The following is a 24,003-nucleotide window of genomic DNA, read 5'->3' on the forward strand; positions in this document are numbered from 1 at the left end:
GACTGGCTGCCTCTGGGGACCTGAAGAGCCCCGCCTGTAAGTGCTCCACCAGCCCCTGGCCAAGGGCACTCGACCGTCCACGCCTCGTGTGCATGTGATGATGTGGCTGCTTTGGGCCCAGAAACAGCTGGTCCAGGGGCCGGGGCCTGGGGTAGAAGTGGCGGCCCTGGCTGGCCTCATTCCGGCCCCACCACTGGTCCAGTGGGCACAGATCCGCACCCTCCTGTGCTGAAAGGAGGCCCCGTGGATGGACTGAAAGGGAGCCGAGGAGGTGCTCGGGCCTTTCTCAAACAGTTGCCAGGACACCAAGCTTTGCTCTTGACCAAGAGGGGCGCAGACAAATAACGCTGTTACACCCTCGGGGCTGCCAGGCCAGGCAAGCGTCTGGGCCCCACTGTGCAGGAGGGACACAGGGGACTCGGATCCCAACACCCGTCGGCCAGCCCCTGGGTAGAGCGCGGCCCCGGTCAGGACAGGAGCTGGGGGACAACAGTGTCGGTCAGGACAGAGGCTGCTCACAGCCAGGCGGGCCGGCCTGGTCGGCTAAGTGCCCAGGAGCCGCCCGTCACCGGTGGGAGAGCCTTGAGAGCCGTCTGTGCCCCAGAGCTGACTGCCCACGACCAGGACAGCCACGGGGGCACCTTCGCAACTCGTAAGGGGGCACAGGGGGAACTCCCGGTCAGACATCTGCACACCAACACCTCCCTAAACTCTAACTAAACATGAATGCACAAAAAAGGGCGGCATGTCGGGGGACTAGGGCTTGGGCGAGAGGAATGCCAGAGTAAGTCTCGTGGAGGGAGAGGGACGGGCTCCTGTCGACCTCCTCGGAGGCCATGACATGCAGCACAGACTTGGCAATGCACAGACTGTACACGGGCATAGAAAGTTACCTTAAAATTAATCTCTTTACTGATATAATTAAACTTTAAATCCTGAGAAGAAAACAGAGACAGGGAAGAATGGCGCGGGCTGTCGTGCTCCCAGCCACCCCACCCGGCCCAGGCCCGACGCCAGCGCGGCACGCAGGCCTGCGGGAGCCAACGAGACCCCAGGACCCCGTGCCTCACTGGGGAGATGCAGAGGGTGCTCCTGGAGGCCCGTGGCGTCACCTCCCGCCTGCGGGACAGCAGAGGGGCTAACGGCCGACCTGCGAGACCGAGGCAGGAGCAGCCGTCAGCCGGCGACAGCGAACAGGCTGCACACGAGGAAGGACACACCGGGCGACGGGCGTTTACCGCTAGCTCTAGCACGAGGGGTCGGCAACGGCTGCTCTTGTTCCCTGCAAGACTCAGGCTCCACCCCAGAGATTCCTGCATACATTCCCTGCACGCGGTGAGGGAGCCGCGCGGTGCAGGCGGGGCCCCGAGTCCTGGCGCCACCTCGCCTCCGCCCGCGTGGGCGCTCAGCACGTGGCGACCTTGTGGACGTTCCGCAAACAAGCCAGCAGGCGGTGGTACGGGTTTCCCGGCACGGCGACCACCTCGAACACAGACTGGAAGGCCCTGCGGTCGAGCTCCTCCTCTATCTGGTGTCTGTAGAAGTCCGCGGCCACCAGGCAGAAGAGGTGCACGTCCACGTGCTCCAGCTTGCCCATCCTGCTCACGACGTGGGGAAGGCTGGCAGGGCGGTTAAGGGCGCAAGGCTGCAAGTGCGGGGGGGCCTGCCTCCCATCCTCCCTGGAAACCCCTGCCCCGACACAGGCCTGCCAACGGCCCGGGAGCGCCGAGTGCCAAGCCAAGCCGCGGACGGGGTGGAGGCGGCAGCTGCCTCCCACCTTAGCTCCGGGAAGCCAGAGCCCCCGCGGAGGGCACTTCTCTCGGCAGCACCTACCTGGCCCGGCACCCGTGCACTGAGGGCAGAGCCGGGCCGCTGACAGCGCCAGGACGGCTGTCTGCTTCGAGGCTCTGCGGTCTGTCCTGGGGGGCGGCTGACAGGAGGGCAACGTCCCTTTGGCAGCCAGCATCTTGGGGGTGGGAACTGGATCTTCACTTAAGCTTTTACCCAAGAGAGTGATACGAGGCACGTGACAAAGAATAACGAGAAGCAGCACGAGGGACACACCCAGCTGCACGGACCCACGAGCAGGCGGGAGGAGCTCTTTGGGGGGGCCTCGCCCCCCCCCCCGCACTCCTCAGAGCAACACCCCGGCCCCGCCCCTCCTGCTCTGCGTAGGGAACACACGGTTTTCTGTTTCCTTGTCCACAGCTTACTCTCTTGGGGCTTAAAGTAAACATCACCTTGACACCCGGGCTTTCTGCAGAGCTTAGGTTTCCAAAACCTTAACGCAAACGTCAACCTGGATGTTGACGGCGGTGCTGCCCCTGGGAGTGCTACGCCCCGCGGGGCCCCAGGACCCAGGCAAGGATACATCGCCGAAACCCACGGGCTGGTGGAAGCGCTGACAAAGAAGCAGGAGAGGCTCCACATGGCCATGGCAACCGGGGTCCTCTGCGTGAAGTTGGAGAGGGACAGCATGACCCAGTCCCGGACCATGGACGACTGCCCTGTGCTGTGCAGAGTCTGGAACACCTGCGAGGGCGGAGAGCCCCGGGGGGCCACCCCGTCAACACCGGCTTCGGGGGAAGAGTGGCGGCTGGCTTCAAGGGGAGGATCTGGCAAGTCCCCGGGACCGACACGTTCAGAGGGTAGTAGGCACCTGGTCTGGGGGCTCCCCTGGGCTGGGCCCTCACCTGGTACACTACGGTGGCCATGAACTGCGGGTACGGTTGCTGGTTGGACAGAAACTCTCCAATGACCTTGTTCATGACGTCCTGGGGCGGGAAGAAGTCATCTAGAAACTGGGGGAGGATCCGTGCCACCACTCTGGCTTCACAGGGAAACCCCTTCCTGATCCTGCAGGGAGGAGACACGGATCAGAGCCCCACCCTGCCCAGGGCTCCCAACCCGCGTGGGGACCCCCAAGCCAAAAAGGGGCCCTGAAGTAACAAGCAGAAATGGTTTGCGGCAGTGGCGTTATGGGGGAATTAAGTCAGTCGTAACAGAACCGCGCCCTCGCTAGGGCCTGTCCTCACCAGTGTCCACACGCTCCTGGAACCTGTCGGCGTCTCGGCCAGGCCCCCTTCTCACCCGCCTGTCCCTGGTGCCCTCCTGGCACCTCCCTTCAACACACCCTCAGCGGGCATCTTGGGCAGCGTCCTTCCAGGTGCCAGCTGGGAAGGCGGCCAGCAGGCTACTCACGCTACCGTCCCGTTAGCGCACACCGTTGGCCCTCCGTATCCGTGGGTTCCGCACCCAAATTTCAGTCCGCGGCTGGTTGGATGAAGGCAGAGCCCGAGGATACAGAGGCGGATTGTGCTTCACTATTTTATACCAGGGACTTGAGCATCAGCAGAGTTTGGAATCCGTGGGGGGTCCCGGACCCAATCTCCGTGGATACCGAGAGACAACTGTACAGAAAAGCTATGTGTGACTGAAAAGCACCAGAAGGGACCTGGAAACTGGCCCAGGCGTGCCTGACCCACCTGTCTGCAGACGCCAGCCGCTGCCCAGCATGGGCGACACTCGCAACTGAAAGTCAGCTTTGTCAAGCCAGTGTCCCCCGCGCGTCCGGAGGGTGGTCAGGCTGAACGCCGGCCCTGCACTGGCTGAAGTGTTTCTCCCACCAGCAGGCATGGGAGCGCAAGCCCCACGTGGGCAGGGGCCTGAGCGTGGGCGCCTCTGCCCACCGTGGAGGGCCCAATGAAAGTGAGGGAAGAATGACTGTAAACGCTTTCAACGCTCAACGTGAAAACAGCCCACACGCTCAGCTTCCCACAACCCCTCACCTGGCCAGAGCAGACGGAGAAAGTCCTGCTAAGTGTGCTCTTGTGAAACCCCAACTGGCCTCCTGCTGACCGAGCTGACCAGACCTGTCAGGCTGAGTGGTGCGGAGTCGGCTGCCCCAAGGCCACAGACACAGCACGTCGCCTGGACCAAGAGGCCTGGGGCAAAGCCGGATGAGGCCCCTCACCTATTCTACAGGGCCGCAAACTGAGCCAGTCCTAGACACAAGGGCACACACGTCGGGGGCAGGCTCTCAAAGATGTCTGTGTTTGTCATTTAAGTCTGTACCACGGTCTACCGAAGCCTCCTGAGCCACTGCTAACGTGGCGCCAAGACTCCTCTCACAAGGCAGCAGGTCTGCCGGCCAGTCGCATTACAGGCCCTCCCGACACCACCGCACGGCCGGACTGCCCCTCGCCTTCAGCAGACACGCCAGCACTGGGGACAGCCTCGGAGCCAGTCGAGTCCAAACCCGGGTGCTGGGGTCCTAGGACTGCCCGCTGGAGCAGAGCCCGAGGGCAGCGCGAGCACGCTCAGGGCACAGGCAGGAAGCAGGCAGCCCCCAGCGGCGGGCCGAGAGCAGAGCGGGTGTGCAGGAAGCAGCAGCTCCCGGCTAAAGCTCCAGGGCAGGGCAGGGCAGGGCAGGGCGGGCTCCATTCTTACCTGTCAAAAAGAACAGACACACGCTCCATGGCCACAATCACTGACTCGCTGTCGGGGGCGGCAGGGCTGGGGTCTGAGGTTCTGCCTGGACTGATTTTCTCCTTTCCTGAAACAAAGCCGTTCAGTTCTTTTCATTTGTAAAACCGCACAGGCTTTGTAAGTAGGGCCTGGAACTCACGCAGGCGTTTCCTAAACCCCTAGAGATGATCTGAGACCAGGTGGCGGGAGCCCCCAGCACCCCAGGGCCCAGCCCAGCTACACAGGGCCCAGGGGTCCGCCTGCAGACCCGCTCCCAGGCGGGGTTCCGGCACCCGCACAGCTCTGCAACCTTGAGAACCGGAGGGGCCTGTGGTCTGCGTCCCGTGCGTCGGAGCTCGGCGGCACTGACCCGCCGGGCACAGGTGGCCCCCTGCTCACCTGTGTACATACAGGTGAGCATCAGGCCCAGGGCCGCCATGGCGCGGTGCGGGCTGTGCACGTTCACTCTGTCCACGCTCAGCTTGACCAGGGACTCCGCATCCAGCCGGGAGAGCTGCTCGGAGAGCAGCAGGCGCTCCAGGCCCCTCAGGACACAGTGGTAAACGACGGACGGGGTGGACTCCTCGCTTCCAGACAGCATCACCCCACACATCTGGACAGGAAGGAAGACCTCCCAGTCAGAGAGCCACGCCCGGCCTCCCGTCGCTCAGGCTTCTTCCCCCAGATGAAAGCAACCGAGGGCCCCACTGCGCAGGTCCAAGAGCACGGAGCCCACGCCCGTTCCCGCGCACCTGTATTATGGATGCCGAGAACTCTGGCCCGACGTCCAGGGGGTAGTTCTCAATCAGGTAGAAGGCCGCGGCGCACATCACCAGCACGTGCTGCTGGCTGTGGATGTTCACGCAGCTGAGAACGAGACAAGGGCCAAGCTCAGCCACGCACGGCGGCTACTCCCACCTGAGGGCACGTGGTGTCCTCCTGTCTCAGGGACCTCAGCCGCTGTCCCTGTGAGAAGGGTGCCTGCCTGGGTCCCCGCTGACCCCTGCCCATGATACGGCCAGGGTCTGACGTACGCTTTGACATGCGGAACGTCACTTCTCACAGCCCCCCACCCCTGGTCAGACAGAAGGCGTGGAGGGAGGCAGCAGCGGGAGGTCCTGGCCGCTGCCACTCACTGGGCTACGCCTTTGAGGCTGGAGAGGAGGCAGTCGCTGAGGGCCGGGACGAGCTGCTTGGCGGTGTCGTCTAGGAGGTCGCACTCCAGCACGTAGAGGACGCCGTGCAGGGCTCCGATCTTGCTGGGCAGGTGGCTGCTCCGGAGCGTGCTCTCCAGCAGCCGGCTGACCGGCTCTGCCACGGCCTTGTCCTGGGGCACAGCACACGTGGGGGCTAGCCTCACAGCGCCGTGGGGGCCGAGGGAGGCCGGCCTCGCGCTGCGGTCGGGCCTGCGTGCGGGGCTGGCCCTGGGCTGGCGTCCGGGGGCTGGGGTGTCGGGATGGGGGGCTCCCTGGGCCTCCCCTGCTGTGTCTGTGCTGACACCCTTCCCCCCTCCCCGGGGCTGCAGTTCGGTGTGTGCCCAGCAGAGGGGCCTGCGGAGCCTGCGGGCCCCCAATGAGAGCCCCGGTTCTGAGTCTCTGACGAGCTTCCCTGGGGACAGCGTGTCGCTGGGGGTGGAACGCAGCCCGTGTGACTCCACGGGACGAGGTTCTGGAAGCTGGCGCCTGTTTCCTCTGGACCTCGCCCCTGGGCCCTCTCCCTTCAGTGGTTCTGCTTCACAGCCTTTCACTGTGATGGATCAGAGCCCTGAGTATGTGAGCCCTGCGTGTCCTCCTGGTGTGGCCCTGGGGACCCGCAACGGTAGCCTATGCTAACTTGTACGAAAATGGTCTTAGTTTTCCTCAGCAGCCTAAGCAGGATGGAGAGAGGCAGGAACCTAAACACTCAGCACCACACTCCGCACTTCAGATCGGCTTTTCATCAAAGAAGACACCTTCACAAGGCAGAGATGGCGACCACTGCTTTTCACAGACCACCCCGCCCAGACACAGGCGACCACCGCTGGCCGAGGGCCTTGTCTCACTCTGCAAAAGCCATGAAGGCTGCCTGGCCCTGCAGCCCTCCCCAGGAACTCCGTCCCGGGGCCCCGGTGGAGCTGACACTGCTGAGGACTCCTCCTCCTCCTGCCCACACCCAAGGCCACCGACCACCACCAGGACCCGCCGGAGGGCGCAGCTTTCCCCACACCGGGGAACGGGAACGCTGGTGCTGCACAGGGGCCCAGGCCACGACCTGCAGAAAGGCAGCGTCCTGAGGGAAACTGTGCTGCCCTTCACACCGGGACGCGAGTCCGCGTCCCCGCGCCATCCTGCCTAAGCCTCTTCTTGAAAACCATGATCACTCGTTCCATTTACTGACAACACAACATTTACCTCAGGGATCTAGGCCAGAGCACAAACACAATTACCATGAAAACAAACCCAGCAGTTGAAACTCCCGCAAGGACAAAAGGACCCCTTCAAGCCTGGCTGCACAAACCTCCCTCTCCACACCCAGAGGGCCGACGCTTAGAAGAGCTGTCTACTCAGCGGAAAGCCAACGGACTCACTGTTTCTGTTCCCTGGACGGTGGCCCCAGGGCCGAAGGCCACCCAGGATGAATGGTACCTGCTCTGGGCCTTGGCTCAGAGGGACAAATTCAATGGGGGAACAGTCGGGAAGGAGGGGACGGTCAGGGCTCCGGTCGTAGACCCCAGCTCACACCCCACGTCTGCCCCGTCCTGTGCGACCTGGAGCAAGTCAGCAACCCCCCACCTCGGCCTCCTCGGGAGCAGGTGGGATCGTGGCGGCCCCACCTCCGCCAGCCTGTACACAGGGTGTGTGGGGCACAGGGGAGAGCTCCGCAAATGGCAGCACAGGACAGACAGCATGGGTGTGGGACGTGGGAGAGGCACCTGGGTGCCACCTCGCCCCTCGCCAATGGTCCCAAATGCCCGGCTCATGGCGGCCACCCCTGCGTCTGTTCAGGGAACGAGTCTCTATTCTAGCATAGAGCTGGATTCCAGGAGACATCTGAGCGAGAAACAGCAGTGACTGGCTGATGCCACGTGGCCTGGAGTCACGCTATTTGCCTCCAACGGCAGGGCTGGTATTTTAACATGCTCTAAGAAATGGCAGGGCCTGCGGTCAGTACTTCCTGTGTCTGTACCGCGTGGTGATGCGGCCACAGAAGATGGCGAGTCCCGATCAGCTAGAGGCACAGCTACGAGGCTCAGGAGAAGGCCCGCCCGGGCCCTGGGCTCAGAACAGAGCACAGGATCCAGCTCCGGGGGTGGGAGCGCAGGGTCACTGAGACAAACGGCCCCGGGGGGAGGCTCTGAGGACAGGGAGCATGGGGGGCTGCAGCACATGGAGAAGGAGAGCGGGGCGCTGTGGACCACGGGCGACCGTCCAGGAGGAGCCAGCCCCGCTGCCCCCGCCAGCACAGCCGAGCCCCTCCGGGGACAGGCACTGGGATAACCTGGGGGACCGGGGGACATGAGCCCCAACCGAGGCTCGCCCAGCACCGCACACTCCACAGCGACGCGAGCCAAGGCCCCACGCCGCCTCCCACTCACCATCCCGAGGACGGCGGCCGCCTTGCAGGTGGCGGGTACCAGGTACTGCTGGAGAATCTCGTCTTCCGAAGGGTGCACCCTCCGCAGCTCTGTCAGCGTCAGGTACATCGTCTCAAACTGGTTGCGCTCCGTAAACAAGTCTGAGACCACAAGGAGCTGGCGACGGGACATTCGGGCAGGAAGGGGTGAGTTACACTATGGGAAGTGCGCAACGCAGGACTTCACAGGAGCCCTGACCGGGAAAAGCAACCAACAAAACCCGGAAACCTAAACTACACTGTAAACCTGTACCCGCGTGTCCTCCTAGTGCCTGTACGCACACACTGCTGCCGTGTGGGAACCCGCCCCCAGGCCACCGCCAGCGAAGCTACCCAGAGCCCCGGAATGGAGAAATGGGCGATCGTTTTGGAAATCAATGCTTTGGCAATGATTCTTTTTGTCTCCCCGAAACGTTCAGTGTTCACGTTACATCTAAAAGCAAACTTTGATTAGGCATGAAGGCCCTTTTTCTTTAGGAGGGTGAGGGAAGGCTGGGGTTGGCCCTTTCTCAGAGGCCCCAGGCGAGCTGAACCAACAAGCCAGCAGGACACTCAGCAAATCATCTAAAAGAGCACTTCTTAGGTGAGCCTCTCAGGGCCACAAGGTCAAAACTATTTTCCTAAAAACGCTAAGACCCTACTTGCCTTTCTCTCCTGTGCTCTCCCAACTGTACGGTGGTATTTTCTAGAAATTACTTAATATTAACAGACTGAATACAGAGGAGATACAAGAGTCTTGGCCACGCCATGCGGCATGTGGGATCTTAGTTCCCTGACTAGGGATCGAACCCTCGTTCCCTGCAGTGGAAGCGTGGAGTCTTAGCTACTGGACCACCAGGGAAGTCCCCCCAGGGGACTTCTAATGAGCCAGACATTACAGAGATTTGCAAAAGTATACAAAAACTAATTTTAAAAATTTATTTTAAAATAGAAATTGTTATCCTTATTATTTTTAAATGGATAACTTTTTAAAATTTAAGATCTTTAGCAGAACTTAAACTTGACTTTTTTGAAAAAATCAATTTGTAACTTACATTACAAATTAAAAATGAGGTTCTTAAAAATCTCAACTTGACCAGATATGAAACCATTTAGAAACCTTTAAAGGAGTATTGAGAAAAACAGACTTGAAAAAAAAAAAAGTTTGTCATTACCTAAAAGAGACATCTTTCGGTAAAAATAATAAAAACCCTGTGCTGCACAGGTAACAAGACGGTTCCAGTAACTGGGCATCTCTCCTTGCTGGATGGCTAATCTGGGTGACGTAGAGAAGCCAGCACTGAATAAGTAACTGTTTTAAAACTTCTCAGATGTGACTTCCAATACTGCAAGCATGGATGGATGTCACCGACAGACACCAACGCTCCTTGGGGTCCCTATCAATCTCAAGGATGCAAAGAAATCCCCCGGCCAACAGTTGGAGAACAACTGCTCTAAATTGGTGCTTCTCAAGCACCATTTGGTGGTCGGGTGGTCGGTGGGTTGGTGGTCAGGGGACCATCTATCACAAGCCCCCGAGGAGACAACGTGGACAAGGACGGTGACCCTTCAGACCTTACGGTTAACGTGCCGTCCCCACGACATTCCCACTGGACTGACGGGTGGCACTGCCAGGGACTGGACCAGTGGAAACCGCTCCTTCACTGTCTCCAGGAGTACTACATCCTCCACCCGTGTCTACGCGCCCCCTCATGGGCGCCCAGAGATCGGGAACCCCGGGCGGGGGTGGGGGGGGAGGCAAACTCACCGACCGCACCACCTCGCTGATCAGGATGACGGGGGTCCTCCTGGCTGAACTTGACGGCAGGATCCAGCGACTGTACAACTCGAGCAAAAACTGCGAACAGGAATGGATGTCGACTCCAGCCCGGTGTTTCCTGCAATTTCCCCCCAACAGAGATGAGATGTTCATTTCCAGAGGCACCCCGTAAAGTCAAGTGACTAATCAGAGCTCTCCGATCGCGTGAACACAGAGGCAGACGGGAACCTGGAGTTGACTGGAGACATGGGCGGGGACGACGGTGCGGGGACCTCGGCCTCCTCCTCCTCCTCCTCGTCCCACTCCTCCTCTCTCAGGGGCGTGATGCTGTTCCCCAGCCACACGGAGTGGATGGACACCTTCAAGGGGCACAAGACAGGGGGCCGACGCTCAGGGCCGGAGGCAAGGGGCGCTGAGCCGCAGGTACTGCCCGGGGTCCCTGAGGCGAGCAGCCCCCAGCACTCAGCAGGGCTGCTCACGGCGCTGTGCCTTCAGGACTAAAGACCTGATGAAGTGACGGGCGGGGGCAGCCGAGGAGAGGGAAGGAAAAGGCCTCTAAGGAAGGACACTTTCGCTCCAAAGGGACATAGGGGTGAAGTCTCGGCACAAAACTGAACCAGAACGTGGGCTCTCTTTTCAAAACTGGTCCTCTCGCTGGCAGTCACTTGAGGACCCCGTTTTTCTGAATTACTTGCTTAACAAAGCTCCACACAAATGCAAAAGAGTGCCATGCTTATTCTGCAGAGGGTGCGGTGGGGAGGAACTTGAGAACCCGGACAGGCCCCCTGGTCCCCACGCGACCCATGGGGCCTCGCGCTGGACGGAGGCTGGGGGACTGACCTGGCCGAGGTTGTAGCTCGTGTTCCCCAGCTCCCGCTCGGGGTTGACCTGCAGCAGGAGCTTGTCGTGGCTGATGAGGGCACCTGAGGAGCGAGGGCACGTGAGTGCCGCCTGCACGGCCGCGAGGGGCTCGGGGGTGTTCTATCCCTTCACCACCCATTAAGCTGGCAGGGCCAGGGGGGCGATGCTGAATTATCACTTTTTCTCTGTAACAAACCAGCTTCAGACTCTGAACCGTAACCGGTTGTGGGCTGAGGTGTAAAAGCTAAGAGTCAGTAGCCGCGAACGAGGCGACTACCCAGCCGGCAGCCCTCTGGGAGCCCAGACGACAGCTCTGGTGGACGGGCCCTCCTGGGACCCCGCCTCGGTGCCGGGACTGTCCAGCTGTGCCCACCGGCCCAGGGCATAGGCTGACACCCACACTCAACCCATCCTCCCTGCAAGCCCCAGGGACAGCTGGCCCTCACCCCACAGGTACCTGTAGTAGCTGGAGACAGAGAAGGGACGGGGTCCCACGCCTGGTACAAGTGATGGGTGGCGATATTCTCCCTCTTTGAAACCATCGCTTGAATTTCCTGCTCTACGATTCCTCTGATGATGCTCAACTTCCTCCCAAACCTAAAGTTCAGAACAAAGGTCACAGAACATCTGGTTCCTCCGAATCTTACAAGTGAAAACCACCAGGCTTCCCCAGCTTTGCCTCAAGGAAACACAGGCACCTCCAAGCCCTGTGCCCACACCCTCTGTGGGCGGTTCCCGTCTGCAGGCCCTGCGCAGGTGTTCTACCAGCTCCTTCGGAATCTGCCCTAAACACTGGATGCCCGAGTCATCAGGCCTCAGCCACCAAGCCACTTTGTATCTGCACCCCCTGCACGGGGTTTTTGTCTTTAATTCTGGCAGCAAAGGAAAGGGCACCCTGGCGCCTCCCTGCTCCCACCGCGGCCGTCCCTGGAGACACAGGGCTTTTCGGGTGAACCTGGTGTCGAGAGCTTTCAGGGGCTTGTTCCGGGGCTGCTGCTCCAAGCAGCTCACGGCTGGGTTGCCGGCCACGGGCACAGTCATTGCGCTCAGCACCAGGGAGGTGATGGCCTGCACGGCCAGGACGTGGATCTGGGTCCTCTCCGTGTCCTCCTGGAAGGAGAGCCCACGGCACCAAGTCACAACACAGGCAACCACCGCTGCCCCACCTGTGGGCAGAAGCTGCGGGCCGTAGCTGTCCAGCCACGTGGCCTTGTGGGCGGGGGCCCCCGAGTGCGACAGGGGGGTGTGCCTTCCCAGCCAGGGTCCTGTTGTGTCTGCCTAAGTTCACCAGAACCCACACACATCTGGGATTTGAGATGAATCTGATGGGCAAATGGCTGCTTTTGAAAGCAAGGTCTCCTACAGGCACAAACCTCCAAATATGAATTACTTTTTAAGAAACTGTCCTTAAATTTCCTCACTGATTTTAGGGACTCTGCAGATGACAACCTATTAGTTCCACACCTGTGAAAGACAACCTTGATGATGTCTGACATATAAACTCTTTGAATGGCCATTTCTGGACGCTCATACCATACCTTCTGTCAGAATTAAAAACGTATCTCATGACTTAATGTTTCAGGCTTTGCTTTATCTGAACATGTTTTTTATTAATATTAAAGTAACATAATATGCATTAACACCCCAAGAAGCCTGATAAAATTTTCGCAAAACAGTCAAGAGAAATGAACACAGGTACGTATGTGTGGCCTTTATGACGTGCCTTTTCATTTTGATGAAATGTTGCTACACACTGTACCCTGAATATTGAGAAACAAAACTCAAAAATATTTTCAAGAAAGGACATAATACTACTGACCCTGAAAGGGCAGAGCACTGTGATAAACGCACTCCGGCCGCGATTCTAGGGTGCCCAGACCCTGGGGAGACTCATTCCTGCTCTGGAACACCAGTCATGACATGATCTGGCTACCTTTTAAAAATACGGTAAGACAGAAAAGTAAGAGCTTGCTGCCCTGCCTTTCCCCACCACGGATGACTCGCGAGCTGCTGTAACCGCCCGTGTGCCGGCCAGCAGACACCGGCGCCCGCACGCGGCCTTACTTCGGGCGGACTCTCCTCTTGCTCCATCACGAGGGGCTGAGTCACCAGGACACCGAGGAGGGTGGCCCACGTTTCCTCAAACTGGGTACGGCTGGTCCACCCTAGAAATGCAAATGTCACTTTAGACAGAGGGTCCCCTGCTGCTCAGACTTTTCGATGCCATGTGGCAGCTGGGCCCTCCGGCTCTCACTGGCCCAGGCGCCACATACAGCCGCTCCCTGGACCCTCACGACAGCGCGGCGACGCGGCAACACTGCCAGCCGAGCCCAGTGGTGACGGGACCGAAGCACACAGGTCCAAAGCCACACAAGAGGCCAGGCTGAGTTCAGCCCAGGCAGCCCGGTGAGAGGCACCCTCTGGAGCCCTGCTGCGTAGACGCAATGAAGTAAAGGGACATCTGAGCAGGCTACACTCAAATGGGGTCTGAGTCGCTTCTGCCCTGCTCACCAGAGGGTTGGAAAGTCCTCCAGAAATCACATCCCCAGACTGAGCGTACACCCCAGACCACAGAACTGAACTTTTGAGTGGGTGAAGGGTGTGCTGTGTGAATTCCACCTCAGTACAGCTGTTAGAAAAGTTAAAGCGCTGGTCCCTCTGACCCCACCAAGAAGAACAGTAGGTCAAAAAAGAATGTAATCTAGCAGGGGTGTGTGTGCTCAAGCCCTCCGAGAAGGCATCTCTGAGGGGCCACCCTCAAGCACCGTCACAAGCTGCACTCAAGGTGCTGTTTGATGAACGACTGTTTTGAGGGCTGCGCTAACGTCCCCACCCGTGACCTTGGAGGCGGAGGTGGCCATGTCACTTGTATTAGGGCTACAAGTGACAAGAATGGGGGTGTTGAGGACAGGAAAACCCAGAGGTTAAAATGACGTGCCCCACACTACACAAAGCCCAGTGTTGTCCACCTAAAGCCTACTTCCCCCGCGTCTACCTCTGGCTCCATCTCGCCCAGGCTGCTGGTTCTGCATCCGAGAAAAGGGGCATCAGTGACCACATAGGAAGCACTCAGAGGAAATCACTGCTGCCCTTTACCTTAGGTGCTATACAAAGGCTGAATCTGGCTTAGCATTATCAATTACTAGGGTACCCTTCCTGACCTGAAACAAGTCTGGCACGTGAAAATTTGGCATTAAACTCTCACACACACACACAAACTTGGATCAAACTTTTCACTGTGACAGCTTTGTGTACGTTACAGAACGTATTCACGATTATGTTATGCCTTAACTCTTTTGTGGAATAAAAGGAGAAGACGGGTCCCACTACTGCAGCCCTGGCTCCCCCAGGGCAGGCATGATGACGTGTAACCACGCCGGAGGGGAGACCCGGACTACCTAGCGTATTGATGCGGTAGATGAACTCTTTGAAGACTTCCTTTTCCTGGAGGAACTCCACGGGGATCTCGGGGAACACGGTGCCAAAATCCCCTCCTGGTTTGGGTGACCATCCGAGTTTCCACACCTGAGAGGATGAAAGAGACATAGTCTCCCGAGTCAAGTCAGGATGGCCGAACCGCGAGGGAGCCAGGAAACACGCTTTCTCTCGGCGCAGCTCCTTGGCGGCCACCTCTTCCTGAGCGCAGACACGGCGGAGGGAGGGCCCTGGGCACCAGTGCCACGGGGGCTCCCAGACCTGCCCAGGGCCGCCCGCGCAGGTGCCCCCAACCCTTAGAGGCTGGCAGGAGCACGTGAGGTTTGGCCACACGCATAAATATTTACCGCGACCAAGCATGACAAGAGCCACGCCAGCCGCTTGTAAACTCCGTCAAGTCCAGCTCTGTCGTCTGGCACTGCCACGCACACCGGAGGGACCGAGGCTGCCCCGGCAGCAGAAGTCCAGCTCCCAACCGGCTGAGCCAACCCCCTCGGAGGACACAGGCCGCTGCCGGCCAGAGCTTGCACTCTGGATCCCCGAAGCCGGCCAGTGGGCCTCGAGGAGGCAGCCGGCTGGCCCCCGCAGCCCCAGCGCCCACTGGCCTCTGGAAGACGCCCTCTCAGCCTCTCACCTGCTCCCCGAACCCTGCTGCACGTCCACAGGAGGGTCGTGGAGCCGCGTGGGTTCAAGCCCACGCTCGCGGAGTTTCATCTACGGCGTGCGCGGTCTGGGCGGCTCTTCCCACACCCGGGCCAGCCATCGAAGCCTCCGGACTGTGCCCGCCTGCATCGGCTCCCCGCTCCCACCCAAAGGTGAGCCGTCTCAACACCTGCAGCGACGGCCCAAGCGCGGCGCCCGGGCTGAGACCCACACCTGACTTCCCAGCTCTCCCCACCCCGGGGTGCCGGGTTTCGCCAACGCCCACAACTCCCAGTTTCCACGACGACCCCAGGACAGCACGTCACTGGGCTTTTCCTCAGAAAGAGCTCCCACAGCGAAACCCTCTTCACCCTCGGGGTCGGGGCACACCACGGCCTCGGTGCAGCCGCTGCGGAACCTCACACGCACAGAGGCTGAGCCCCGCCGGCGGGCACGCACCCTTCCAGGCAGCACCAAGCGCCTGCCTCTCGGCCCCGGCCCACCTCCCTCTGCCGGCTCCAGCCCGCGGGTGCCAGCCCAGCGCCCCACCTGTCCCTCCAGCAGGTGTGAGGGCAGCAGTGCAGCCGCCCGCCCGCCCGCCCAGGCCCCTCTGTGACGTGAAGCCGGGCCCCAGACGCCGCCCACCTGAACCTGGTTCCGAAGGCAGCTTTAAAAGAGCACAGGAGCTGCAGCTGTGCCGTACCCCCGAGCTGCCCCCGAGGGTGACCACCTAAAGGGAAACGCCCACTCCAGGAGGCATAATTTCTGCTCTCCCGTTCAACAGACGAGCCTGAGGACCTTGGAATCACATCCAGCATTGTGGGAGAAAAAAATCTCATTTCATCATGTGAGGATGCCTCACCCCATTTTGGAGCATTTCTACCAACGACTGAGCCACATCACGTCCGAGGACACCAGCCCGGTGTCACGAATGCAACCAAGGAATGCTCTGGCCACCGCAAGTGGGCATCTAAGAGGTTTCGTGCTCTCAGAGCCCCGAGCCTGGGGCCTGCCCGCGCGTCCCCCTCGCTGCTTGGGTCTTGTGCAAAGGGAGGGCCAGACTCACCAGGGGCGGGACGCGCGTGTAGCTGTTGACGAGGGGCAAGCGGGCCAGGCTGACGACGATGTTCCTGAGCACTGGCGTGAGGAACGCTGGGGCGCTGCTGTTCCTTTTATGGCCCAAGGCCAGCACCAACGGCAGAGCCTCCACCATCTCAGCCACCATCCCACAGGCTGCAGCGACATACTGAGGGTCTAAACAGGCACCGTGGGTGACAGAGGACCGTTCTGTCAAAACACACCCCAAACCCACCATCCCTCCCCCTGACCTTCCCACCCTCGCAGATAGTAGGCACAGCCCCATTGCTGGCCACGCCCGCCAGAAACGTGGAGCCCACGAGACTCTAGGCGGTCGCTGAAGGCCTACAGATCTCACCTCCTTCACATCCATCTAAACAAGCAGTCCTCTCCACATCAGCCAAGACTGGCACGAACACCTGGAACCTGGTCCCAGCCTCCCACCCACCCTGCATGTGCAGCCAGCTGACACCCAGGAGGAGGGTGCAGCCCCTCCCCGGGGCTTTGGCTTTCTCTGGCTCTCCCAGGACCCTGTGCTCGCTCGCCCCTAGGCTGGTGTGTAGAGACCCACGCTGTAATCCTCGGTTCACCGTTTCCCCAAGATCAGGGGTTCTGGTGGCTGGTGGAGGGATTCTGACGGGCTGCCGAGTCCTACCCGAGAAGTCCTGAGACAGAATGCTGAGGAAAACCCCATGTCCTGAGGGTTTAAGAACCACTGCACCTCGAGGGCAGGGGCACATTCTTCCTCACTTTGAGTCTGGCATAGAGTCTGTGCCAAAAAATTATTTGCCAAGTTGATAAATGCTAAGGGTTGTGGATGGATACTATCCACCATCCATGAGATTCAACAGTCTAGGCAACTTCTTCATAGAGAGAAGGAATGACTACTGGACTTAAGGAATCGAGCCCTGAACTAAGAGAAACAAGGGTGACTTTAGTACCATTTCCGGGACCACCTTTAAGAGGTACCATCCTACTGAGGTGATAAAGAAAGCGAGCTTCTTCCTCTGGCCAGGATGAAATTAACCAGCCTAAATGGGGCCATGGAGAACGAGCACAATTGTATTAACCCGAACTAAATATGCTCCAGCCAGTGGGCCTGCCTGCTCTGACTCAACCATGTGAAACGCCGCAACTATCTTCAGAGGGATGGAAATTCAAATTACAACTAACATACGGTGACATTCCCTGAGCACTTACAGCAAGCCTGGCACTTGTCATGGGTTCTTTATGTGGATTAATTTACTTAATCCTCTGGCAGCCCCATCAGGTGAGTACTATTCTTATCCGTACTGCAGAAGCACAGGGCAGTAACTTGCTAAGGCCACACAGCCAGAAGGTGGCCGAGCAGGAAGTGAGTGTTTGCACGTTCCTCAGTTATCAGTAAGGAATCACTAAGTCACAAACTTGGGGATGGCAGAACCAGAGTCTTGAGATAGAGGCTCAGAGAAGAGCTTGGCTGTGAACAAAACACCACCGCTTCTAGATGCTGTGCAACTGTAAAACTTTGAGTGGGTAACAAGAAGAAAAATTCCTATCTTAACACCACCAACAGGAACACTCTTGTCATTAACTGGGGTTGAGCAAAAGCTGGCAAAAAAAGACACAAAGCATTTATCTACCTGCTATTACAAAGGCATGTTTCTTAAGCCAACAGAGCATGGATAAGATTTTGATATTCCAAGTAAGAGTGTTCCATAAGAAAGACAGCCAAGAACTGCCAGGTGGGGCATTTACTTCCCACCTTTGTGGGACAGGCTGCAGGTTGGCATTCCCACCAGACCCTCTGGGGAAAGAGCCTGGAGGCCCCTGGTGACAAGAAGCTTTCCTCCCAACCTGCCTTGCCACCATTTTCAGAGTAAAATACCTGAGTCGGGAGAAAGTACATGAAAAACTAAGGTACATGGCTAAATCTAGGTTTAAATGATTTTGAATAGATTTAAATGAATGAGATGTGTATTTTTTTTCTTTTTTTTTCTGTAGGGAGAGGAGGAATTTTCATTTAAAAGTCCGCCAAAATATATGGCTGAAACAGACACTCAGGTTACCTAATATTCACATGGTATTTCCACTAACTTTAAGTTTCTTAGTATTTTTATTCATTCGTTTGTTACTCAACGAACATGTGTTGATCACTTACAGCAGTGAGAACACAGAGAAGGAAAACGGACGCCCTGCCCACAAGGAGCTCGGAGTCTGAGGTAAAGGACACAGAAGCAGCAAGTGCAGGGTGAAAACAGAGGCGGGGGGTGGTGGGGAAAGCGAGCGAGGATGGAGGGCAGGAGGCTCCCCCACGAGCGCGACACCCCAGCGGAGTGTGGGGTTCACAGGGAGCCAGACAGCAGAGGGTGCCCGCCAGCAGGACGCGCGAGGCAGCCCCCCGAGTCGCCCCCGAGCTCGGGGACGAGCACCAGGACGCAGCCAAGTGAAGGCAGCTTCACACGTCCACACTGACCGCTTTAAAGGCCTCTTCTGTGAATGAACTTCAAGCCCTCAAAGACACTAGGTGAGACGTACTCTGTGTGTTTGAATCCACTTCGTCCTCTCTGGCGGCCTGTGGGGTGTTCGTCCTTCTTTCTGGACCAAGAAGCTGGTCCCCAGGCTGCACCACAACTAAAACCACAACAAAACAAACAGAAGAATTCCCATTCCTTTCATTCAGATTTTCACATTCATGCAGCCTCATGAACGTTTCAAAGTGATAGACTATGCCAAATGAGGTCTAGATTTCCTAGAATCAACTTTAGACCATCTTAGACGCACCAGACTCAGGTATCAATCTCTAGGTTAATCCAAAATGCGCAAGGATTTGGACTTCTACACTCGTATTTCCAAGTCCTTCCCACTGTCTGCTGTTTGCCACCTCTAACCCGGGGGGTCTTTATCAGATGGTTCATGATTCATTACTGCTGAAAGCATCAATGCAACCCCCAAGAAGTCTGGCTTTGATAAATTAGCCCCTGGATCTTCGTTTTCAAGTTGACTACAAATGCACAGATGAAAACAATTTAAACAATGACTCTTCAAAACACCACTCTATAATGCTTAATTTAAAAATACAGAACTTCAAAACACCCTCCAACATGTAAACTATAATGTCCAATTTTTTAAAAATTGTGGCTAATGACCCTTGTTAAGGACATCGTCCCTTGAAAAGAGTAAGTCACTTTTATTTTTCAATATACTAGTATTACAATGCAGTATAGAAACAAGCATTTCAACTATAACAGAAAACAAATAATTTTTTGAATACAATCTTATTAATCTTATGATCATCTAGGACTAAAAGGATGAAACAGTCAACTAGGACCAGAAATCAAAGGGACATAAATTAGAAGTATTTTTTATGAAAGCTAGAATTCCAAAATCTAAACAAAATGACTGCAAAAGCAAATTCAAGTTAAATCCTAGTGTAGACCCCAAGATACTGGAGATTGAGGCAAGGCCCATATTTCATCCACCTCTTCACCCCCAATTCCCAACTTAGCACCTGGCAAACAGGTGGCACAAAATGAACGTCTGTGACGAGATCTGCGGAGCTGATTACTGGTTCAAGAGACAGAGGCAAGAAACCGTGCCGGTGGTAGACTCACGGGCTTCTAGGACGAACCGCACGCAGTGGATGAGGGAGCAGGCGTGGGTCACCATCTCAGCGGAGGACAGCAGGCGCCAGAGGCCGGGCAGCTGCAGAGCCAGGCAGCAGCAGTCCAGGCCCGCCTGCAGGTCCAGACTCAGCGGGATCTGCTCGTGCATCAGATGCCACGACAGGGCCTGGAAGGGCAGGTGCGTGTTAATGCAGGTTTGACCCACACCTCCTTCCTGCCACGGGGGCTGGCAGGGGAGCTGAGAACCCCCTGCCGTCGAGGAACCGTCCAAAGCTCCCTCCAGAGGGATGGCTCTCGGGCCACCATCCCCAGCTCCCTCCGGTTCAATCCTGACCCACCTGCTCACTGAAGTACCCCCGCCCACTCCCACTCTGGGAGCGGAACGCAGAATGCCCAACCGGACGTGGCTGCCCGCCCCCAGCATCCTGCCCTGGCCGCACAGCCTGCGGGCTAGGCTCTCCCTCGGGGCGCCCACCGCCCAGGGCCTCGCCTCAGCTGCAGTCACGAAGGCTGAACCTGACAGCCGCGCTGGGGTTCAAATGCTGGAATGGCTACTTCCCAGCGGGTGAACCCGGTGAAGTCGCTGAGCCTCTTAAGCCCTGCTTCTCTCATCTGTAAAACGGGAATAACAGCCCACCTCACAGGGTTGCAGTGAGACCTGAATGAGATGATGCAGGGCGTATGGTCCTGCACGCAGCGGGCACGTGACGGCTGGCAGGGGCCACTCTGTACTGTAACCGTACGCTTGTTTGCCAGCCTTCCTACTACACTGAAGCCTAAAGGGCAGGGGTCACAGCTATCTGGCTCGGCCTGGCTCAAGTAGGGGCTTGTTTGTCACCTTCTGAACAGCTGTGCGAATGCCCTCTGGACGCCCCCCCTCCCCGCTGGGAGGTGGCAGGGGGTGTCGGCACTGGGTCAGCCCTGTCTCTGTCTCCAAGGGTGCAGGCCAAACTCTCTTCTCTAGAAGTCGTACAAAAAGGCAACGCACACACGTATGTACACGTTTTGGGGGTGTTCATAAGTATTAACACAGAGTGTTCAATTCTCCACAGCTGAAATATCAGGTTTATTGCTCAATTTAAAATATAACAAATTTCTCATATTATTATTTACTAAGTATCTAAAGTTAGGATACATACTACATTTGCATGGCTTCTTTTTCCCTGGAAAAACTTTTAAATGGATGGTTTGTACTAAACCAAAAAAGTATCTCAGCATCAAGGAAACAAGATTCACATATAAGTGCATGACGACTCCCCATGCTAGGCTCGGGAGACCCTGGGCAGGAGCCCAGGTCCCAGACCTGACTCTTCAGAGTGCCCCCCTCCCCTGCCCTGAGGCAGAGACAAGAAGGGCTGTGTTGTCAACCTCACAGGGCAACCGTGGGGAATGGAGCAATAAGGGGCGCGACGGAGCTCGGCAAAGCAGGGGACGGATGTGACATGTGACAGCGGTCACTGCTGGAAGGACAGGCCGCGGGCGCCGGGCTGCACACAGCTCTGCATTTTCAGATGGAGGAGCTTCTTCCCTCTGCACTGAGCGCCAAGTTCCCAAGCTGCCTCTTACCTCGAGGGTCATGACCACAAACTTCACGGTGTCCCTCTCCTTCTCAGGAGGAAGGTGCAAGTGGCCGGGCAGTTTGGAGAACACAAGCAGGTACTGGGCCAGGGCCCGGGCCAGAGTGGTCAGGGTCCGATACAGCACGGCATCCCCTGAAACAGAAGGCCCCCATGGGGGGCAAGAGCCTTCAGCAGAGGCTCTGACCTTTGAAAGACTGGCAGTCGGGCCCCCTGCCGAGAATCTGATGGGGACTACAGACATGGCTCGCGGAAGCACACGGGCACACAACCCATCACCCCGCGAGACCAGGACCCACATTCCCGAGGCTGAGCCTGCGTTCCTCGCAGGCCCCGAGCCCAGGCCATGTCAAGGAACGGCCAAGCAGCAAACACACCAAAAGACACGCAGAGCCGGGGCCCCAGTGCAGGTTCTCGGTGGCCTCTGTAAGTGCCTTTGGTGTATCAGATCGACAGCGTGGACTGTATTTTCACTCGGTACAGAGCATGGCACTGGCTCTGCAGCATTTTTTAAAACTAAGGGGACTTTGATTTTAATTACCAAAGAGATCACCCAGCTTGCTCCAGTAGGCGGCGGGCTCTGCAGGCAGGCGCGGCTGGAACACGTGGTGGACAGCGGGCAGCCGCTGAACCACGCTGGTCACACGGTCTAGAGTTGCCGTGCGAGCTGCTGCAAAAAGGGGGCTCTTCTGGCCCCCACAGATCTCACGCACGCCCAGGCCCAAGCACGGGGCTAGCAGGCTCAGGTTGAACTCCTGAATCGGGGCATTAAAGGTTCAACAATGACGATTACGAGCTTTCAGTCGGGCAAGAGAAACACAGCAGAGGAGAATGCAAACATTTCTGAGATAACAGATTAGTACGCCATCCAAAACATTTGAAAGAATACCTTATTCTACTTCTGTTACAAATAAATGAACATCTCCATTTAACATATGATCAGTGAAGTATATTTCTGGTCTCTTTTGGGTACTTTAATTTTAAAGAAATATTTTTTTATGTCTTCAGATTTATTTGAAATCAAAAATTTAATATGATGAAATTTTAATTGACGAAGATACAAAATCAAGCTGATGTGCCATCCAAGAAATAGTGAAACACCAAACATCTCAACGTTTGAAAAAGACAAGTTATGTTCAAAAGCAGCTGAAATAAATCAAAGCAGTCGTATAAATGCCACAAGTTTGATTGGAAAAACAGCATTTCATACGATACTGTTTCAATTTGTACTGTGCTTTGCCAACTTTTTAAAGCCATTTAAGGATCTTTTTGGCCAATCTTAATTTAGTTAATATTCAGAAAAGCACATGTCATCATCAGCGACCAAAATCGACCCCTAGCCGTTGCAGCTGAGCCTTTCTTTAATGCTGTTAAAAGTCTAATGAGCAAATTTGGAAAATTCAGTTGGTTATTAAGCAAATTTATCACTTATCAGCAAATCAGCTTTCACTGAATGGCTCTTAAAATGAGTTTGGCAAACTGGTTTTGGGCCAATTCTCCTGTTCTCCCCATGTAGCTCTTACTTTCAAACTGAGGGAGGGTCAGTGCTTGGGAACATGTGGCTGCACCCTGAGGCTCTCTACGCCACACCCGCCGGCCCTTGCCATCCCCCACATCCCTGCTTCACTCCCACGTGGCATTTTTCCAGGCAGCACTATTAACACCTGAAGGTTTATCGGCTGCTGGTCCCAGGAGGTCTGAGAAGGAACCTGCCAAGGCTTGGCTGGACAGCACCATCAGGGGGGCTCCACCCCTCACAGCACCGGTCCAACAGCTGAGGACAGGGACATGGGCGCCCTGCCAGGGCTCCTGGGCCAGCTCCGCCCAGCAGGCCTGTGTGCCACCTAGTGAGGGCGGGGGGCCTCACTGCACACAGTGGGGGAGGGGACCCCGCTTCAGGTAGGGGGGGCGCTTACTAAATCCCATAACATCGTGAAAAGGTCACTTAAATCACGCACCATGGCACCATCTCAGTACTTCTGCTCATGAGCACGAGACAAGCAGTCAGAACTCATCATAACCTCAGGGAACCTATTTTCCTTAAATGCACGAAGAGGTGAGTTAAACACAATTCCCCTCCTTTTAGACTCTAACGTGGCTGAAATAACATCCTGTCCTGTCTGGATTAGGGTCTCTGCTGTTAAGGCACAAAGGTAAGTGGCGCACATGGCAATTAGGTCACGAGACAATGAAACAAATCAAACACGTGTGAGTAACCAGAGAAAGGGTTCCCAAGGGTCCCGCGGCTCCACTGTACCGAGTTCATCATGAATGCACTCAAGTCATCCGGAGGGATCCGATTCACCAGCTCTGCCCCTTCCAGCAGTGCAGAGTCTGACCGCGTCCAGCACTGGGACTGAACCAGACGTATGTACCAGTCCTGGGGAGGAGAAAAGGCGGATGAGGGGATGCGACTGGGCAGGCTCTCAAGGGGCTCCAACTTGACCGGATACACCTTGCTTCTTCTCCTACTGACCCTCATGTCCTGTGGCCCCAGACCAAAGGGCAAGTGGCCTCCCTGGACCATGCATACAGCTTTGGCAAAACTGGACGCTGTGGCTGTGTGGGCTGCTCAGTGCCCCACGGCCTTTTCCATGGGAACTGGCATGAGGGCTGTGTCTTTGGACTTGCTGGTACCTGTCTGGGCACCCTCTCCCCTCACCTGGTGAGCGCTCCACTGTCCCCCAAACTCAGTGAAGTACTGAGGGGAGCGGGCCCACCTCCCTGCCCACCCCTTGCTGGGCGTCGTGCTGATCATCTTCTACTGGGGGGCCTGCTTTGCGCTTCTCTCCCCAGGGCCAGTGCAGCGGAGGGGCTGAACAAACCATGCCTGAGAACAGCGGCCCGGACTCTGCTATCTACGCCTGGGCTGCTGGACTTTGGACTCCAAGTTCATATTTAAAATGAACTCTCTCCAGGCAAGGAGCATACCAAGGCCCTACCAAGGCCCCACCAAGGCCCCAGATGG

At 57.2% G+C, this 24,003-nt stretch overlaps 1 protein-coding gene across 5 annotated transcripts in view; it reads right to left on the bottom strand.

The window, feature by feature from the left end:
* Positions 1-889: 889 nt before the first annotated feature.
* The window catches only part of HTT (huntingtin), a 136,895-nt gene continuing 113,781 nt past the window's right edge, over positions 890-24,003 (bottom strand). For 3 of the 5 annotated variants that reach the window (XM_082391236.1, XM_082391237.1, XM_082391234.1), the window contains 21 exons: positions 23,293-23,415; positions 21,577-21,790; positions 21,025-21,170; positions 19,447-19,624; positions 18,371-18,466; positions 15,843-16,030; positions 14,098-14,224; positions 12,764-12,864; positions 11,655-11,809; positions 11,157-11,296; positions 10,679-10,761; positions 10,067-10,197; positions 9,827-9,956; positions 8,042-8,197; positions 5,604-5,794; positions 5,220-5,334; positions 4,867-5,080; positions 4,450-4,555; positions 2,694-2,856; positions 2,372-2,532; positions 890-1,619 (listed from right to left, as the gene is read on the bottom strand). In XM_082391236.1, the coding sequence (XP_082247362.1) occupies positions 1,406-1,619; positions 2,372-2,532; positions 2,694-2,856; positions 4,450-4,555; positions 4,867-5,080; positions 5,220-5,334; positions 5,604-5,794; positions 8,042-8,197; positions 9,827-9,956; positions 10,067-10,197; positions 10,679-10,761; positions 11,157-11,296; positions 11,655-11,809; positions 12,764-12,864; positions 14,098-14,224; positions 15,843-16,030; positions 18,371-18,466; positions 19,447-19,624; positions 21,025-21,170; positions 21,577-21,790; positions 23,293-23,415 (3,132 nt within the window). In that variant the 3' untranslated portion in view covers positions 890-1,405. Of the gene's footprint in view, positions 1,620-2,371; positions 2,533-2,693; positions 2,857-4,449; positions 4,556-4,866; positions 5,081-5,219; positions 5,335-5,603; positions 5,795-8,041; positions 8,274-9,826; positions 9,957-10,066; positions 10,198-10,678; positions 10,762-11,156; positions 11,297-11,654; positions 11,810-12,763; positions 12,865-14,097; positions 14,225-15,842; positions 16,031-18,370; positions 18,467-19,446; positions 19,625-21,024; positions 21,171-21,576; positions 21,791-23,292; positions 23,416-24,003 lie in introns of those variants that run through there. The other 2 variants (XM_082391235.1, XM_082391238.1) reach the window with 2 other exon arrangements.

This window comes from Balaenoptera borealis (assembly GCF_965194805.1).
Source record: "Balaenoptera borealis genome assembly, chromosome: 4".
Lineage (NCBI taxonomy): Eukaryota > Metazoa > Chordata > Mammalia > Artiodactyla > Balaenopteridae > Balaenoptera > Balaenoptera borealis.